The sequence below is a fragment of the Leptodactylus fuscus genome, chromosome 9 (genome assembly GCF_031893055.1).
Source record: "Leptodactylus fuscus isolate aLepFus1 chromosome 9, aLepFus1.hap2, whole genome shotgun sequence".
NCBI lineage: Eukaryota > Metazoa > Chordata > Amphibia > Anura > Leptodactylidae > Leptodactylus > Leptodactylus fuscus.
Window position 1 is genome coordinate 32,069,332 of NC_134273.1, and position 14,312 is coordinate 32,083,643.

The window sequence follows — 14,312 nt, forward strand, 5'->3', positions numbered from 1 at the left end:
GAGTTGTGATTCCTAGGGTCAGAGGCTGGCGCTTATTCTGGCTAATACCGGACAGTACCTTGGGGTTGAGGTGGAGGTTATCAGCAGGGACATAAGGTGAGATGATGCAGAGGGAGCAGTCACCCCCCCCCCCCCGCCCCAGGAGCCTTTGGGGGCCTATAAGGTGTCTCTTCCCAATATGAGGAGGCAGTCTATAAGCCATACATAATAATTGGGTTGCCTAGTACAGATATTGCATTGGAGCCCAAAAGCTTAACGTTCTGCTTCTGGTCACCACATACAGCTTATATAGTCCTACAGTTCCCTAACCAAATGGAATGGACTTCCTGCTCCTTCAGCCAATGCGGAGGAGAGCTCTGTGTTCGAGCGATAATGGACCGTACGCCAAGTATACTGCATTCGACTCTGCACTGTAGTAGCGCCGTGTATTATGACTAATGTACAATCAGGCGCCACATTTGCCAGAAGTGTATATAACCTGAAGTAATATTACTTTATCAAGTGTCTTCATGACTGCTCTTGTACTGATCTGCTCTGCTCACATTGTACCTTACCATTTCAGGTTATACAAGCAACAATTGAAAAGCACAAACAAAACAGCGAGACGTTCCGAGCGTTTAACAGTTCCTACTCGCGGGAGGACGAGCATTGTCCAGACTCGCCGGTAATTATCAGCAAAACTAAAATAACAGGCGAGATATATGGAGGATTTCACTATTATTAATGTCAGTCTAGGCCAAATTTCACTAATGAGATTTCTTAACGGGGATTTCCCATGAACCTATCCATATTAAAATGTGTAGAGAATTAAAAAAAAAAAAACTTTTTTGCAATTCTAAATGATTAAAAAAATTAAATTTGAGTTTGAGATTTTCTCTAACCTTAGTGGTGACATCTTTTGTCTTGATCAGTTTCCAGTGGATATGACTATGAATGCAGGAACTTTCTATGGTCTGGGAGTTGTCAGAAACCTGGCCATGGTCCTTATTGTGTACGAGTTATCATTTTGTGTATATACTGTCCCTCTTGTTTATTTGTAAGGAATAGGGATTGTTGGAGAAAATCTTACATACTCTGCATCGGGTTTGGCTGATCTCAATCTAATGTGTATGTTGGCTGTAAGATTGGCACCCATTGTTTTGCTGCTTGAGATTGTCTAGACCCCATGCACACGACCGAGTGTGCATCCGATGTTTGGCCAGGTTTACAGCATAATGCAGTCCGATTCCATTCCGATGACACGGATGATTATAGAGCATATCCTATCCCATAGTTAGACAGTTGAGTGCATGGGGTCTTAATCTTTTATTCAGATGTGTACTTTCTTACCTTTCCTCTTGTCTGGAAATGTCCAGATGTGTTTGAGATAAATTGCTTTTCAGGACATTACTATTCTGTGATATTGTATCACAAAGTGATATGCTATATGTATTTGTTCTTGTGAATTGTGGCTTGTCAATATTATTGCTAACATGTTGCAATATTGGATTGTTTGGGACACATCTGTAAATTATTTGGATTTGTCCATAGGTATGCTGTCAACAATGGGGTTATCAAGTATGAAAAAGTGTCCCCTTTCCTGCCACTGGGCAAAACTGATTTTCTTTTCCTTTTCTGTCCAGGTGTTAACGCTGGGATCCTACGATTCAGCACCGGGATCAGATGGCTGCAGTTCACCAGGGGGAGTAAGTGTTGCCTGTACCTTTGTCCTGAAGTTTCTGCTTATGTCTGAGATAATAACGATGCATAGGAATGAATGTGTGGGACCCTTTATTGCTCTGCAAAAACATGCAGACCTCTTCCACTGCAGATTTCAGCTGTTTAGCAGTAGTGTATCTTGAGATAAGGGATTAAGGGATTTTCTTGCAGTTGCATATTGATGATGTATCTTTAGGATAGGTCATCAATATCTGATCATGGGGGTCCGATACCCAGGTAAAGTCTACTGTGCTCAGTTAAATGTGTCTTCTGCATTAAAGACTAGTAACCTCATGCTCAGTCATCATGTAACCTGCGAATGGGGCTGATTTGCAATACCAAGCTCAGCCCCTCGCAATATATGGCGTTGTGCCTGTTATTCGGTTAAGTGGCCGCAGTGCCCACTCTTCAAACTCTTGAACTGTGGGGGTGCCAGGTTTTGGACTCCCACCAATCTGGTATGGAGGACCTATCCTAAGGATAGATTATTATTAATAATTGACTCCCGGACAACCCCTTTAAATGACTGTTCACATTTAAATTCAGGGCCCTATAATGAGAAGATTCTCTATATAAATTTTCCGACAGCACCCTATGATTTTTGGTAATATCCTTCCTACATTCCTTTATCACATTCCTAATAAAGTTGTGTGACTATGCGGCGTCTAACCATGCCAGGTTCCTGTCTGTCCCATTTGGCTTGTTTGTCTGAGCGGATTGCTGTGGAATCAGTTAATACAGGCTGAGAGCTGAAAACAATTAAAAATAATTCAGATCTGTGTGTGTGCTCCAGCGGAGATTAGCGGATTTATGGCCTGCTGTACAATAGTTATTTTATGACATAGATTTGCAAGTCATGAAGTTGTCCACTAGATGGCAGTAAGAGGCAGGCAATCTAATGGCTGCTGATAGAACCCAAGCCCCTGCTGACTGCCTGAAAATGACTGACTGTGATCACAAGCAGCACACGCTTTTATAGGGCTGGAATATAACATGTTCTGTCTATAATATTGCCGGTTACTAAAATTACTGTACTGATGGCGGCTAAATATTGGAAAGCTTAATATCTGTTTTAGATGTTTTCTAAAAATGTATATTGCTGAGAGTGTAATAACATGCAGAAATGTATAGTATATATATATTTGCAAAGACAATTTATCAGTACATCGTGCCTCTAAAAGCCAATGGCAACTTAAACCTGGTGGTATTATTGAATATGCCATTTAACATATCCTGTGATTCAGGTCCTAGAAATGGGTTCCCTTAACGGGTTTGCCTATCGTAAGAAAAACATCAAAAACAGCACCACACCTGCCTACAGGTTGTGTGTGATATTGCAGCACAGCTCAAATGAAGTTAATGGAGTTGAGCTGAGTTGCAATACCGTACACAACCTGTGGACAAGTATGGCACTGTTTCTTAAAGAAAGCAGACAATCCTTTTTGATCCGTTTAATAAAGTTAGCAATATTTTTTAATACGTCTTTTTTTTCACTCTACGCCTGAAATTCTATTATTTTGCAGTGTCAATCTGTCTCAATTAGATATTTACAAAGCTTAATGAGAAGTTGTCTGGTCTAAAAAAAACTCCTCTTCATATACTCTATTTAGGACTTTTTGGGAGTCCCTCCTTCATAACCCCCCTGAATGATCTGGGTGGAGAGCTGCCCCAATGAATGTATCATTATGTTGGACTTCAATTCATATTTATGTAAATGGACACCATGCAATGCTTCATTTGTCCTATGGGTGGTGCTACAGGCAAAGATTTGTTGCAAGCTGATTTCTGGGATTCCCAACAATGAGACAACCTGTGGTCAGATTCATTTTGGGGGGACCTCATGATTGGGGAGAAGCGAGTAACGGATCAGTACTAGTCATATTCCGACCATTTTGTAGGTAAACTCCTTTATGTTTCTATCACAATTTCCCATCTGGGCTTTATTGGTGGAAAATCCCTTTGCAATCTATAACTATTAGCCTAGAGATTCCCGAGATGTGAACACCCGCCCATATGTAGATCTATCAGTTGTGTATAGTTATGGATTATTACATAAACGTGCCATAAGGGTTATATTTACCCGTATTGTATTGGCTTTGTTGGCAGTGTGGTGGACTATGTTAGGAATTTCATCTGCTGCTCTCCAGCCCCCGTTGTGCATGATCTGCCAGTGACAGATGGGTATCCATGCAGAGGCTTTTTTTAACCCACAATGTAATAATCACGCTAGCTGGGTGATCTAGTCCCAAATCCATTCTACTCTTTAAGCCTCCGCCAAAAATTTAAAGAAGCAGTCCATAGAAAATCGTTTTTTCAATAATACACCCTCCACCTGATGGTCTATCACACTCTGCACTTCTTTAATGTACTGTACTGTTCAGATCAGACACCATCTTGATTCTTAGATTTCTCTTTTATTGTGCTCTGTTATCAATCCTGCATCACATGAGCAGCTAGAGACAGTACCATCTCCGCCTGCTGACAGGACAGTGTGATTCTCCTCCTTGCTAAGAACCAGAAGTACATAGTTAGGGAGGCTGCAACTTCTCGAGAGGATCCTAGGAGATCACCCCGACATTACATGACCCGACTAAAGGAAAGGGATTCTTAAATTTTTCGATAGAATGGGATAGCTTAATGAAACACTTGATGAAAGCGTGTCTCTAAGAAGTTTTGAAGATGTGTATGTGTTGATTTTAAACCTACTCCATTCACGCCCGCACTTGATAAATGCAGAACACAGGCTTTTTTTTGGCACAAATGATGTCCGAATTTTGTCCATTTGACTTGATAGATCTCCCCCAGTGTGCCATGTCTGTGATCGTGTCAGTAGTAGACATAGCCTTTATTGTGCCCACCAATGGATGACTGACAACCTATCTGGGACTTGTAACCTATTAATTGTCACTCATCTTCCTAGAAACGAATATCGAAAAGCAGAGGAATAGAACGTATTACAATTTGTCAGAAAACTTTTATTCTATTTATTGGTGAATTACTGAGAATTATCTGTCCTGTAAGAGCTGAATAACGAGTCTTTTCTCAGTAATTGAGCGATCCCTGTGTGCCGCTTATTCGTACATTCTGCGTTATTGAGAGCATCATCCACTGCCTATAAAAGGTCCTTGGTGACATTTTGGAAGTTTAGCATTAATACAGAATTCTTCATAGTCAGATTAAATGTAGCTATTGTGGTTGTAGATTTCCCTTTTAGCGTGCTCTGCGAGGCATCAATCTTATTCAGACGGATTACATTTCATCTCTCTCGTTTTGTGGCCCATGACTCATTACACATTAAAGTGACTGGTTTCAGGCCAGAAAGAATTGATACATTGTAATAAGCAGAATGTACACGGCTGGCGGCTTTATCCGAATAAAAAAAATTGTCATAAAACTGTAGACAGCCTTGGACGCTCCACTCTATGTATTCTCTATAGGTGCCATCCTTAAAGGGAACCTACTTATTGTTTAAAGGGGTTATGCAGGCTCATCAATTGATGACCTATTCTCAGGAGAAGTCACTGTATGAAGATCGTCCATCTCTGACACCCGGGTTCCCCACTGATCAGCTGTTTCAAGAGGTTACGGCGTTCGGAAGAGCACTGCAGCTTCCTCACATAATACCCAGCACTGCACTGGGCTGAATATTGTAGCTCAGCCCCATTCTCTTCTATTGTCAGCAGCCAATCTATGTATGTGTGTATGCAGGGGACTTATTATTGGTGCAGCCTCAGAGGGGCCCAGTAGATCAGGGGGCCCTATCACCTTAACAGCAACTTTCTACTGTCTATTAGACTGCAGGTAAATGCTTAACAAAATGGACCTCATGGCAACAGTTACAGGTGGATGGTTAGAGAGACATGCAGGGGTTCTCTATTCTGAACTATTGAAAATCAAGGGGCCCATAACAGCCTTTAGCACAGGGGCCCTCAGCTGTCTATAACCTCCCCTCTGCACCCATTTTTACTGTATGACCATAACCTCTAACTACGGGTATACGGTATAATGATGATTTTTGGTGGGACCTAATGTGTATGCAGCGTGTTTATGATTTTGTCAGGAGGAAGGAAAAGAAGGGAGGATGGGCATGTTGGATTTCAGCATGGCCAATCCATTTGATCTCAGAGTAGATAAGCCGAAAGCCGTAACCTGTGTTTGGCAGTGGCTTATTCCTATGACCCAATTGAGATTGTATGCAAGCACGGCAAAACCAAGTAAGGGAGGGTATAGATATATAGATATAGTTAAAAGCAATGGGTAAGCTCTTGTTCAGATGAAAGCTACCATCTATTAAAGTTGGATACAGCTTAGGACTGGCTATGGACTAGATGAGTACTAGGGGTTATCTGGTGCCTCATGATGATGAAATATACGGTACTCTTCATTGGGTTGCATGGCGTCTTACAAGATCTCTTTCCACTTTGTGTAACCTGTTCTCTGTCGGTTTGATAATACAATAGTCAGGCCATGCTGCTGCCTGGTATGAAGAACCTCCATACTTACTAGGATTCCTGTTTTAAATCAAACATTTCTTCAAACCAGAAAATTGGACAGAATTGATGCAAATTTACATTAAAAGTTAGTTTAAGGCTTTTTTGGGGGAAAAGCCCTGGGACAGAAAATAGGCTAACAAATGCCTCCAGATATGGTAACTATGAACTATACTTTATAATATACATAATATCATTTTAGCTTATATTTATAGAAACTGCAAAATAATTAGAAAAAGTTGAATCAAACCAGGAGAAATTGATAAACTCATTCAGGCTCGGACTGGCGCACCATGGTACCGTTGAATCCCCTAGAGGGCCCCATGCCTTTAGGCAGGGCCAACATTATGAGGGGGGACAGATTGGGAATTTGCCTAGAGGCTCATTACTCTGGCCTGGCCACATCAATAACGGGCCACATGTGCCACAGGCCCCCCATTCCAATAGAATCTTGCCCAGGGGAGGTCTAAAAAAAATAAACATTTTTACTCTCCTCTTCTGGGTATCTGCCAGACCGGCATCATCTTCTCGCCGGTAGCTGACATTACACATTCCGGATGTCACGGCTGAGCCCTGTGATTGGGCCTCAGTGGTTAAGTGGAGCATGCTGGAGTCATAACATCTGGGTGCCCATGTGACTACTGAGGCCCAATCACAATTCTCAGTGGTGACGTTCAGAAGATATGTTGTCAGCCACAGACCTGAAGAAGAAGCCAGCAGAGACAGTAGAGTGAAGCCTGAAGTGGCTTGAGGCTCAGGGGAGTATATTATACTATGTGGAGCATTATACTGGGGGGACAGTCTGGGGAGTATATTATATTATGTGGGGCTACTGTGGAGCTACCCTACATCCAATGGTATTAGGCTCTGCCTGTACAAAGGGGCCATGGCTGGACCTGCAGATGCCTCAGAACCTTGGCCTGGTGGAGGATGTCCTGATGGTAGCAAAAATGATGAAATACAAGGGTGTAGCTACAGAGGTTGTAGTTGCATCTGGGCCTCAGGGCTTAAAGGAGTCCAATCGTACCATCTGTCTATCTTTATCTGCCTATATGAGGACATATTAAATATGAAATTGCCTACTATTGTGTTTTTCAGCCAGAATCATTCAGAAAATCGACCAAGATTAAACGCGACAAAGAAAAGCAGAGCTGTAAAGGATGTGGAGAGACCTTCAACTCCATTACAAAGAGGCGACACCATTGCAAGCAGTGTGGGGCGGTAAGTGTCTGTTACTCGCTGGCTTCCTAGTTAAGCGCCGCTCAATTATCTTTTATTAATGTGCCGGTTCAGTTTGTTACATGTTTTATGTAAGGACATGCTATACGCCTCGTCCTACAGATTCTTTCTTTGATCTTGCTAAAATTAAAACAACTATTAAAAAAATTACACAATCTCTCTTCGATTATTCTGCTCTTGCATACATGGCAAACCACTTTTGCTATTACTCAGTCTGTTTAATGGATTATTGGTTAATGCACATTGCAGAATGTTATCCTTGTTGCTTACTATAGAATACAAACCATTAAATCTCTGAGTCACATTGCCCCATCCTTGCCTCTCCATTCAGTCTGTATGAACTGTGCAATTACTTGTATCGCACCAACATATTCCAAGGGCTGTCACCTATAGGGCTCACAATCTATATTACATATCTGTAGGCCTTTGGCATGTGGGAGGAAGCCCATGCAAACACGGGGAGAACATACAAACTCCTTGGAGATGTGTGACCACTGCTTCATTTACACAGGGGGTTTGGGGACTCCATGTTCTCTTGACTGGTGGTGGCCCCCTTGGTTTGACCAACAACAATGCTGTTGGTTTAGTTCCAAACCTTTTAAAGAGGGTCTCTATAGCTGGAGTGACGAGTTGTTAACCCCTGCCCTTGGGCCATGTACACTGTGTTCCAAATTATTATGCAAATCAGATTTGTGTCCATAAAGATTACATTTTTGGTTTTCTCATGGATAGTGTTATGTCTCAGGGCTCTTTATCTCTGAAATCAATCTCATGGCAATGCATCACGTTTTTTTCCGTAACACTTTCTGCTTCCATTATACTTATAGGGAAACTACTGGTGTTTCTGTAAGTATGACTGACATGCTATGAGTTCCAAAATCGCGAACAGTTTTGGAAATCGTCCACGTTTTCCACAATGTGTAAATGGGATACACTATAGTCACACAAGCAGACACAACTGCAGTGGCCCAGACATATATGAAGACTGATTTTGGAACAATACCGTTTACTGATAAGTAGAGATGAGCGAGTAGTATTTGATCGAGTAGGTATTTGATCAAATACGTATTCGATCGAATACTACGGTATTCAAAATACTCGTAAGCGATTGAGTACCACTCACTATTCGAATGGAAAAGTTCGATGCAGAACCAGCATTGATTGGCCGAATGCTATACAGTCGGCCAATCAACGCTGGTTCTTCTCCTACCTTTAGAAGTCTTCTCCGTGCAACTTCCCCGCGGCGTCTTCCGGCTCTGAATTCACTCTGCCAGGCATCGGGCCTGGGCAGAGCCGACTGTGCATGTCTGCTTGTAGTGCTTGTAGTGCGGGCATGCGCAGTCGGCTCTGCCCAGGCCCGATGCCTGGCAGAGTGAATTCAGAGCTGGAAGATGCCGCGGGGACGCTGCAAGGAGAAGACTTCTCGGAGGAGCCAGCTCGACCCTCACTCGTGGACTTGGTAAGTATAATCTGATCGCACATTGCCTACCCCTGAAATGAGCATTTTCCCCCCATAGACTATAATAGGATTCGATATTCGATTCGAGTAGTCGAATATTGAGGGGCTACTTAAAACGAATATCGAATCTCGAACATTTTACTGTTTGCTCATCTCTACTGATGAGTTCTGTGTAACCCTGGATGGTCCAGATGGATGGAGTAGTGGATAGCTGGTAGATAACCACCATTTCTCAACAAGGCTGCAACGTCAGCAAGGAGGTGGCAGAGTCATGTTTTGGGCCAGAATCATGGAGAGATAGTTGGGTCCTTTAGGGTCTCTGAATGTCTAAAAATTAACCTTGCAAAGTACATAGCGTTTCTGACTGACCATTTTCTTCCATGGTGAAATAAGAAGAGCCATGCCTTACCTAGCAGAATCATCTTCAGTCATGACAATGCACCAGTTCATGCAGCAAATGAGTCATTGGCTGCAATGGGCATAAAAGGAGTGAAATTCATGGTGTGGTCACCATTCTCCTCCCCTGGCCTCAACCCTATTGAGAACCTTTGGAGTATCCTCAAGTAAAAGATCGATGAGGGTGGGAGGCAGTTCATATCAAACCAGCAGCTCTGGGAGGCCATTCTAATACCCTGCAAAGAAATTCGAACAGAAACTATCCAAAAACTCCCAAGTCAGTCGATGCAAGAATGTGACATCAGGCCAAGTTATCAAGTAACTTGGCCTGTTCAGACATATTTGATTGAAATTTCTTCTGATTTCAGTAAATGTGACCTCTTCATGCTGCAAAATAAAAAAAAATCATTTTCAGTTCTTTACAACCTATAAAACATTTATAAACACTGCAGAATAATTTGGAACAGTAGATATAGATTTTTCAATTTGTGGAAATTTTTTTTTTTTTTTTTTTTTTTTAACATTGGGAGCTTTGTCTAATAAAATGTGATTTATAATAATGGTTGAAGATTTGGCCATTATAGTGACTGTCATTTGCATCGACCATTTAGAAAAAATTAGAGAAAAATATAATTTGCATAATAATTTGGAATGCGGAGTAAACAGGCCAGAGGCCTATAGCCAAGAACAACTTTGTATCACGACCCTGCAATTGGCTCAGCCATCTAGTGATTCACAGGATACAGCCCCCCCTGCTGGTGACACCATCTGACATGCCTCATTGACATGCTAGGAGATGTTTGAAGATGAATCCTACATGGAAATGCTCCTGATAATCCAGAAACAAAACAAAAATTTCTTAACCTCACGCTATAATTTAGTTTGCAGTAATGCGGTATGATGTTTGTATCTTCTTGGTTCATCCAATATTGATCTGGTATTTTTCTGCTTTCAGGTTATCTGTGCAAAGTGTTCTGAATTCAAGCTCCTCGCCGAAAATGCTCGAAATAACCGGGTTTGTAAAGACTGCTTTGCCTTGAGCTCGGCTCCGTGCAGTCCTGGGGGAGCTGACATCCCTGAAAATAAGAAGAAAACGAATCTAGAGGTAATCTTTCAGGAAGCCACTAACGGGATATTAATTAAAGCAGTGCGGTGTTATGGCGTCCGTCCAATAATAGAATTGCTTCTTACCACTTCATTAGCGGCAGACGTGTGACTGAGGTCCATAACTGGCGGTTTTTATTAACACGTTTTAATGAAGAATGCCAAAACCAGGGAACATTTGTGTGAAAAATCCATGTGTGGCTGCAGCCTGCGAGCTTCCTTCATGTTTATTTCTTCGAAATAACATGTAGCTAAAATGAGCGCTAAGTAAAAGTGAAGGAGATGCCCGCAGGACCCAAGTGGGGTTACAGCTGGGCAATTTGTCACTCTGGACAGCGCCATTTCTTGTCTTTTTACTGTTTTCTATCAATTTCTTATATGGCTTCACTTCTGTTCTATTACTGACACCTTAGATAACCTTCATGACAACCTGCTTTGTTATTCTTTGCGAGAAGAGGGAATTTTTGTCATATAAGCCATACTAGGGAAAACCAACACTCAGCTTCTTCGATATCTTAGCTAGTAATGTATTGTCTCAAGAATACTGGATATAGCAGATCACTAATACAGCTTTAACACGCGGCGTCCAACAGACCCCCATTCACTATAATGGGCTCCGTTGGGTGTTTGTCATTTTTAAACTGAAACTGACAAAGGAAAAAGTCATCTGTGCCGGAAACTGTGATGGAGACTTTGGTGCAGACGTGAACATACCCTGACTGTTACTCCATCAAGTCCAATGTTAGTATTTCATTATCCATCAGGCAGGGCAGAGCTAGGAGTGGTTATGGCGTCCCGCTAAATGTCCTTTTGCACAGGGTGATGACCAGCTGAATGATCTTTCGTTCCTTGAAATATAAATAAACCTGTTTTTTTCACAGAATTTGTCATTTGTCATTCCCCTTTTGAATACTGTGATCTATGCGTCCATGAGATTGGAATATTCTTTGATTGTGGACCAATAGATTGTATGGGGAGACAGCCCAGGTCCATTAAAGGTACCATAGACCTGCTAATATACTGACATATATGCCAGTGCTTTACAAATACAACTTTACTATTTTTATATTTTTATTTTTTTTCTAAATGTAGATAGTGAGCCCCATATAGGGCTCACAATGTACATTTCTCCCTGTCAGTATGTCTTTGGAGTGTAGGAGGAAATCCACGTAAACAAGGGGAGAACATACAAACTCCTTGCAGATGTTGTCATTGGCAGGATTCGAACCTAGGACTCCAGCACTGCAAGGCTGCAGTGCTAACCACTGAGCCACCGTTGCCCCTAATTTTACTATTTTTAAAAGGATTCTACAATTAGAATCGAATATTTTCTCGCTAACACATAGGAATAGCCTTAAGAAAGGCTATTTGTCTCCTACCTTTAGATGTCTTCTCTGCGCCGCTGTTCCGTAGAAATGCCGGTTTTCGCCAGTATGCAAATGAGCTCTCTCGCAGCACTGGGGATGGGCCCCAGCACTCAAACAGCACTGGGTCCCCAATGCTGCGAGAGAACCCTCCAGCGCCGCCTCCATCTTCTTCAGGAATGGGTTCTTGACGCGTCTTCTTCCGAGGGTTGGCTTCAAACTTCTAGGCCTAGGGCAAAGCCGACTGCGCATGCCTGCTGGCCACAAGAAAATGGCCACTTACCTAGCTGCTTATCTAGCTGATATAGTTGACTGGTGTATACCTAGGGCAACCAAATCTTGGGTGTATATAGAGCAAGAATTCTCAGTTCCACTGCAAATGGCCCCTTGGTTGGAACCCTGTTATCTGATATCCCTCAGGTCACACCCAACCATCAGTCCTATGCTTAGACTCTGCTCCAGATGCTTAATCCGCTGTCACTTCCTCCCCCTGGACTCTTCATATTATCCGATCTTGGGGAACCCTAGGTTTTCACCAGGACTTTTCGATTGGGTGTTTCGCAATTGGCGTCACCAGGGTTTATATCGAACATGCCATTTCCGAGATGACTCTGGGTGGCGAACGACACCAGACCCTCAACCCCCGGCCCCAACATAATATAGGTCTGAACCCACGCCTCTGGAGACAATTTGTGTGGGGAATGGCCTCTTCCGCCATTCTCTCTCGGTTATTTATACGCACCTGATTGACCCCATTGAAGGGTTTGTTCCACCCTTTATACTGAAATGGGAAGCGAGTTTATCCCTTCCCTTCTCCCAAGAACAGAGAAGGCAAATTTTTCGCCTCTCACATGAGACATCTGTCAGTTCCCGCTACCAGGAGGCCAGCTCCAAGATCTTGTCCTGATTGTATAGGGGTCCCACAAAACTACATGCTTCAGGTCTTTTGATCCTGTTCTGTCTTGTCCCCGTTTTGGGATGGTATTAAATGGATCATTTTGCAACTTACAGAGACATCTCATCATCTGGGCCCTGCTTTGTTTCTTCTTAACCACTGCGAGTTTTTGGTGCAAACTTATAAGTGCTTTCTACATCGATTTTTGGTCCTCGCTGCCCGTGCTTGCCTTCCGCAATACTGGAAGTGAGTTGAACCTCCTCCTCTCTCCCCCTGGATTTTAAAGGTCAGTGAGATCATGCACATGGAAAACCTCATCTCTTTCCTGCATGACACGGTTGAAGTCTTCAATAAAACCTGGTTTTATTGGTTGGAATTCCAGGACTCTAGTGAATATCAAACGCTCCTGGGCTCTGGGCCTCCTCTTAGGCCTGAGCAGTATACCCTGTGCAGGGCTTCGGCTGGCGGCCACGGAGGTACTACCACTGTTACGCTAATCTCTGTCCTTATGTTATTGATTTTTGGTCCTTCTGATGGGGACATGACAAGGCTGGTTCCCCGGGCCCTTATCGGGGCACTTATATGGTTTCTCTTTTTCTTGCCTCCTACTCACACCCTTTTTTTTCTTCTCTCCCCTCTTGCCCTCCCTCCTCTGCTTTTCTTACTTTCCTCTAGTACTCCTTTCCCTCCACTTTCACTTTCTTCCCCTTTTTCCTCTTCTTCTTAAAATTTCCATAACCTTGTTGGCTAGGTCATTTTGGAGATCTTCCCTGGTGGCTCCGGCCTGCTTTGTTTTGTTTGTATTTTTTCTGTGCTATGGGTCTATTTCTTGTTGTATTCTTATAAGATTGCAATAAAAATTTGAATTGAAAAAATAAAATCTAAAAAAGTAAAACTAAAATTATTAAAAGAACAAAATATTTTATACAATACACTTTATTAAATATTCATCTTGAAACCTATAATCTACATGTTTTGCATTGTCACATCTGTAACTACCTGTACAATATGTCTGTAACATTGTACATCAGTGTGTGTATAGTATAAAAAAAAATTACAAACTACAATTTTCTCTTTAATGCATGTTTTCCAAAATGAATAGATATAAAAAAAATTAATTATGTATCAAAACAAGGTATCTCTGTGTGCATGCTTATACATGGAAGCCTACTACTCATTGAGGACCACCTAAGGCCAGAATGGGTAGGACTGGAGTGAGATATAAGTTATAAGGGATCTTATTACAGTAAACTATTGTACATTCAGGGATGGATATACCATAGGTGTAACCTGTGCAGCTGCAGAGGGGCCCCGTAGGTTAGGGGGCCCTATCACCTAAACAGCGACTTTGTACTATCTATTAGATTGCAGGTAAATGCCTGAGCTAATGGACTTCATGGCTAACAATTACAGGAGGATTATTAGAGAGACATACTGGGATTGTTCGTGCCATATTATTGGAAAATAAGTGACCCATAATGATCCTTGCACAGGAGTCCTCCTTGGCTTAGGCCTTCCATATTAGATCTGTTGGGGAATGACAGCCAGGACCCCCACTGATCAGCAGTTCAAGCACCGTGTGGTTACATGTCGGGAGACATGCTGCCCACTCGCCGTATGATGTGTAGTAGGGGGGTTTAGGTACTGAAACGTTGTCTCATAGACTT

At 42.4% G+C, this 14,312-nt stretch overlaps 1 protein-coding gene across 1 annotated transcript in view; it reads left to right on the plus strand.

Moving 5' to 3' along the window:
* The window catches only part of FGD3 (FYVE, RhoGEF and PH domain containing 3), a 157,878-nt gene that overhangs the window by 132,908 nt on the left and 10,658 nt on the right, over nucleotides 1-14,312 (plus strand). The window contains exons 14-17 of the mRNA XM_075286920.1: nucleotides 563-664; nucleotides 1,623-1,685; nucleotides 7,287-7,409; nucleotides 10,238-10,387. Coding sequence (XP_075143021.1) covers nucleotides 563-664; nucleotides 1,623-1,685; nucleotides 7,287-7,409; nucleotides 10,238-10,387 — 438 coding nt within the window. The remainder of the gene's footprint in view (nucleotides 1-562; nucleotides 665-1,622; nucleotides 1,686-7,286; nucleotides 7,410-10,237; nucleotides 10,388-14,312) is intronic.